A 5,603-nucleotide genomic window follows, 5' to 3' on the forward strand; every position below is an offset into this window, starting at 1 on the left:
ACCACCCACCCAGGGTGGGCCAGGCAGTCTTGAGGGCATTAGCCCACTGTGGCCCCCTTTGCCAGCAAAGCAATCAAAGCTCCTCTCTTCTGCTTCACCCACAACCCTGCCTCTGCATTTCTATTTGGCAGCAGTGAACAGAGGCTGAGTTTGGCAACACCCTTAATTCATCATGATCTGAGGATGAAGGCCACAATACACGCAGGTGTCCACACCCTTGTGTTTATTTTACGCCTCATTAGGTTGTCAGCTTAATGATGTCAAGAATATTTGGGAATGTTTGTCAGTTTTATCCCCAACACCTGGCACCTGTGGCATCTCAGTGACTATTTGGCAAACAGGGTGACCAACCATCCCAGTCCACCCAGAGAGAGTGCCCACCTCACTTTGGAGGTTCAGTGCCTTGGGCCCCCAAAATGGCTCCGCTCTTTGAAAGAAAAATAAAATTTAGGGTCAAAGGAAATGTATTCTTTTCTCACATTAGAAAAAAAAAAATTTAGAGCCCATGAAAATCTCAAATTTCGCCTTAAACATTAATATTTAAGGGAGTTATGAAACAGTGGACTCCTTTCAAGACTTGCTTTAACCCTGCGTTGGGTGGGACCGGGTATGGGGAGGAGGCCCAGAGATGCTGGGCGGCTTGCGTAGGTCACATTGCAGGTAAAAGAGGGCCAGGTTGGGGACCCAGATGCCCGGTCTAGAAGTCGGCTCCGCTCCACCCCCACCCCTCCCTGTTAAACTGAGTGGAGCGAAGGAGGGGGCGCAGCTGCAGGGGTGCGGGACAGACTAGTAATCCGGGGTGAGTGGGCGGCTGCGGCTGCTGGAAGCAGAGAGAGCGAGGCAGGGCCAGACGTGTCCCGCGGTGCGCGTGCGTCTGAGCATCGCGTGGGTGTCTCCGCGGGGCCTAAACACCTGGGCACCATGGACTGTTGCCGGGGGTCCCAGCCCCTTAGGAGGGACGAGCCCGTCGGCGGGCCAGGCGAGACGGGGCGGGGCCTGCAGTGAGGTCACCGGCAACGGGCGGCTCTGGCGCAGGGGCGGCGACGCGGCGTGGTCACTGCGGGGCGCACGGAGGGACGGGAGTGCTGTCAGACCCGAGTTGCAGGGGCTGGAGAGCGGCCGCGGGTGAGTCCCAGGCGCAATGGGACCTCGGTATGGTGAATGAAGGTCACGGTTGAGGTCATCCCCCAACTTGGGACCGCAGTCTCGGGGGCGGGGCTCCCCGGGAGGGGGAGGAGAAGAGCTGGCGGCGTTACTCAGACCTTCGATACCCCGAGGGGGACGCCCTGAAAATGGGTCATGGAAGACGGGTTTGTTGTTCTCTGGAAGGGGAGAGTCTGATTTAGCCCCCCTTGGCGCACAGGCGGGGCTAGACTGTCCCTGCGCAGGGAGGGAAGTCGTAGTCGGATTCGCCCAGAGCCTGTCTGGAGAGGGGGCATCTCCGCTCCAAACAGCAGATCCGGCTCCGAAGTTCTTGTCTTGCCCAAGGGCCCCCCCTGTAGTCCTTTTAGAGTGCATCCCCTGCAGACTGGACAGAGCTGCAGCCCACCAGTGCTGTGAGCCTCGCAGTGGCTGAGGGCTCCAGAGGCCTCCCAGGAGAGGGGCCCCCAGCTGGGCCCTGAAAGACCAGAGGCACAGGGGAGGGGAGTAGGGAGGCTAGACCCGCTCCCGGGCCCAAGGGCGCCCTTGTACTCAGGGTCCTGGGTCGGGGAGGGCTGGGTGCCAGCTCCCTAGGGCCCCTGCCTCAACCATCCCCAGGGAGGGTGTGGGTTCTGGCCTAGCATTCAAGCTTTCCCCTCCAGCCTTCGCTTGGCACCCCACCCTAGCTGTGGCATTGCCTCCTCTGGTGTGCATGGGTCTTGGCCTTTTGCAAGCACTGGTGTCTCTTGTTGAAGTATCCCCCCCCCTGCTTCCTTCTCGTCTCATTTGTGTCTCCTTCTCTAGGAAGCCTTCCAGGCTGAGCTGGGTGGCCCCTCTGCCCAAGCTCCCTGTGGGTACCTCAGGCCTTGCTATGACCTCCCATCCTCATTCCCTTCTGTGCAGGAATACAGCACCTCCAGTTGACCAGGAGCTCCGGGAGGGCCGGGGGTTGTCCCACCCGCTCGGTGCCCTGCCCCAGCCCTGGCCTGAGTTGAATCAAGGACCAACTGCTCTCCACATCCCTGCTCCCACTCTGCACTCTGGCCCCCGGCCATGATGCCCCTGCTCGCCCTGTTCCTGGTGGCCCTGGTGGGCCTCCCTGTGGGTAAGATGGGTGGAGAACATAGGGATGGACAGACCCACCTTTGGGGTCAGCCAGGCTGAGTTGGGGGGATGGTGGCAGAAATCCCAGTGACCACCTCTCCTTCCAGCTCTTCCTGGGGAAGGGGATGGGACCTGGGGGCTGCTGGGCTGGACGAGGGGCCTCTGCCTGTTCTCTGATCCCCGCTTCCTGTGGGCCCTCCCCGGCCGCAGCCCCGGCTCTGGACTGCCACGTGTGCGCCTACAACGGGGAGAACTGCTTCAACCCCATGCGCTGCCCGGCCATGGTCTCCTACTGCATGACAACGCGCACCTGTGAGTTCCTGGGGTGCCCCCCCAGCCCTCTCTGGGGAGCACCGGGGCAGGGCGGGGGGTAGCGTGGGGGAGGCTGAGGAGGGAGGCTCCCACCTGCTCTAGGATCCTTTCTGGGAGCCCCAGGCGGAGGGGATCATGGCCTAATGGCCCTGCATGCTTGGGTTGGCCCCTCTCAGGGTCCTGGCCTGCCTTCCCCCTCCTCTGCAGACTACACCCCGACCAGGATGAAGGTGAGCAAGTCCTGCGTGCCCAGCTGCTTTGAGACCGTGTACGACGGCTACTCCAAGCACGCATCCACTACTTCCTGCTGCCAGTATGACCTCTGTAACGGCGCTGGCCTTGCCACCCCTGCGACTCTGGCCCTGGCCCTTATACTCCTGGCCATCCTCTGGGGTCTGCTCTAAACCCAGGGAGGGGAAAGCGCTGAGCAGCATAGCCCCACCCTCTCCCCCTGTACCCCCCACCCACTGTCTGCCCTCCCCGGACCCCCCAGCCAAACCCAGGAATGTCTGCAAGAGGACTCTTGACCTCCCCCAGCCACCCTGAGGTCTGCTTCCCGTTTGTGATCTGGTTTCCTAAAGGCTGATGTGGGACTACACCTCCCCAGGCTCCTGGCTTTGACGATGCAGATAAGCCTCTCCTCATTCAAGGACTGGGACGTGGGCACACTGTGCTCTTGGCCCAGGAACACTGATTTGAAGAGGCCCTTTAGTCCCTCTGCCTTGTAGGTGTGCTGGAGGGGGAGGGACGATCGGGACCGAGGGTGGGGGCCGGTTCCAGGAAGCAGGCTCTCCGGGGCTCCAGGAGAGCTGCCTGGGGTGGAGAGGGCTGGAGGTCGGAGGGAGGCAGGCCTGGGCCCCTGGGCTGTGCCCTCGTTCCAAGCAGCCCTGGCAGGGGAGGGACTAGCTCGGCCTTAAGAGGCCCCCGAGGGCCCTCCCGATCCGGCGCTGGGCCCCTGCGCAGAACGTGGGTCCGGATAGATCAGGCTATATTTGGTGGAGCTTGAGAGCTGATCCCGGGGCTATTTTGGGGCCAGGAGAGAAGGGTGCTGAGCCGCAGCCACCCGAAGCCTGGCCTTCTGCCCTAAGCAGGCCTGGCGGAGGGAGCCCTTTTACGGAGTGAACTCTTGCCCGGTGCCGGAAAGGATTCACCCAGCCCTGTCGGACACGCGGGGGCGGGAGCGACGCCCTCTCTGGGAGGCTCAGGCCGCACCGGCGAGGGCGGGCTGGGCCAGCCGGAGAGGAGGGGAAGGCAGTCTTCGGGAGGCCCGGGAGGCCGAGGACGGGAGGAGGGATCACAGCAGAAGGATCGGGCGTGCTCCCTCCGCGCGCAGCGGGCGTTTCCACGCCCCTGGCCGCGGGCGATCGCAACAGCGTCCTGACTGAAGGGGAGCGTGGCGCGCCGGCCTCGGCCCGAAGGCCGTGCCAGCCGTCCCAGGGGTTTCGCGGCCCCTCGACTCTGACCCTGGCCGCGGGGCAGACGAGAGCTCTGCACCGGCTGGAGCGCTTCTGCCTCATCCCTAGAAGCGCCTCTCAGCTGCCCTCAGATCACGCTGGGCCTCGAGATCCCCAGGGGCCCAGAAAGACAGAGAGTCGCCTCGGACTCCTTATGACCCACAGACTGTAGCCCCCCAGGCTCCTCTGTCCTTGGGATTCTCCAGACCAAGAATACCGGAGTGGGTTGCCATGTCCTTCTCTAGGGGATCCTCCTGACCCAGGATGGAACCTGGGTCTCCCTCATTGCAGGCAGACTCTTTTACCTTTTGAGCCACCAGGAAAGCCCAGGGACCCAAGAAAGCTTACCATTTAAAGGGTACCCACCCCAGGTGAGCCCCACCCCTCCAGGTTGCAGAAGCCGGGGTCTGTCCACGGAGGGGCCGAGGGGCAGGAGCGCCTTCCAGCTGGCACAGCCCACACCCCACAACCCTTGGGGGTTGTCCCTGGAACTCAGAAGCTTTGGCTGCTAAGCATGGCCCCTGTCAGGGGAACCTGTGCTGGAAATTCTTTCCTGCAAGCTTCCCTCTGAGACGCCCAGACATCAGGAACCTGGACGCTCTGGAGAAGCTGGCGTAGGAAGTCCTTAGCTGGGGCTGGGTTGGACTTCGCTGAGGGCCACGAAGCAGAAGGACCGCACCCAAAGGAGCGGTGGGCAGGGGAGGGCTCCGCCCAGGGAGCGACCGGGTGCCCCGCCTCGGCTTTGTGAGCCCCTCCCTGGAGGAGGCTAGGAGGAAGCCTGACCACCCCACACCCAGCTCCTCTTCCCAAAGCCCCCCAGGAGTGGGCCACTTCAGGGAGGAGACCAAACCCCCCGGCTGCACGTGCAGGCTGATAGCGGGGGCAGCCACCGGGCAGACTGCTGTGCTGACTCAGCATGAGAGGCCTGGGAAGCTGGGTCACTGACTGCTTGTGCAAGCGCTTTGTCCCGGGTCTAGTGGCTCCTCAGCTAGACCGGGTCCTCCCTCCCCCCGCCCGGTCCCAGCGAGGATGTAGTGGAGCCCTGCCTGGCCCCCTGTGGGCTCTGGGGCCGCTGGGAGCCGGGAGCCAGTGGCGGCTGAGAGTGCTGTGTTGGGGGCCGGGGGGGGGAGCATCTTACTCCTGCCTCCTGCATCCATCTGTCCTCGCTGACCTGGGCCCATGCCAACGCCCATAGCATTGCGCCAGCGCCGGGGACCAGTCTGCCCACACCACCCCCACAGATGGTTCTGCCTGGCTTGGGGAGAAACCCAGCACAGAGCCGCCGGAAAGTGTTCTGCTCCTGCCCAGGCCCGGCCCCCTGGTGGGAAGTACTGGCTCTGCAAAGGCAGGAGCACCAGCGGGGTCCTTGGAAGTCAAACACGTAAACTTGCCGGGACTGAAGATTAGTAACTAACAGCTGCCAGTTTCCCTGCAGTTGTGGCTCTAAGCACTCCAGCACAGCCCTACATGTAGGAGCCGTCACCTGCCTCTTTCACAGATGGGGAGACTGAGATAGAGAGATGAAGTGGCTGCCCCAGGTGGGCTGGACTTCCTGCCCCCCTCCACCGCACCCCCGGCCCACCCCGATTCCCA

General features: G+C 63.1%; 1 protein-coding gene across 2 annotated transcripts; it reads left to right on the forward strand.

Moving 5' to 3' along the window:
* The first annotated feature begins 590 nt into the window (after nucleotides 1-590).
* On the forward strand, nucleotides 591-3,267 carry LOC138446127 (ly-6/neurotoxin-like protein 1). Of its 2 annotated transcripts, none has more exons than XM_069600833.1 (4): nucleotides 591-1,125; nucleotides 2,044-2,245; nucleotides 2,455-2,556; nucleotides 2,764-3,267. In XM_069600833.1, exons 2-4 carry the CDS (start codon nucleotides 2,194-2,196, stop codon nucleotides 2,958-2,960), a joined length of 351 nt encoding a protein of 116 aa, XP_069456934.1. In that variant the 5' UTR covers nucleotides 591-1,125; nucleotides 2,044-2,193; the 3' UTR covers nucleotides 2,961-3,267. The 2 variants fall into 2 exon arrangements, with proteins under 2 accessions (XP_069456934.1, XP_069456936.1); XM_069600835.1 differs by lacking the exon at nucleotides 591-1,125 and adding an exon at nucleotides 1,217-1,310.
* The last annotated feature ends 2,336 nt before the right edge of the window (nucleotides 3,268-5,603 follow it).

This window comes from Ovis canadensis, chromosome 9 (assembly GCF_042477335.2).
Source record: "Ovis canadensis isolate MfBH-ARS-UI-01 breed Bighorn chromosome 9, ARS-UI_OviCan_v2, whole genome shotgun sequence".
Taxonomy (NCBI): domain Eukaryota; kingdom Metazoa; phylum Chordata; class Mammalia; order Artiodactyla; family Bovidae; genus Ovis; species Ovis canadensis.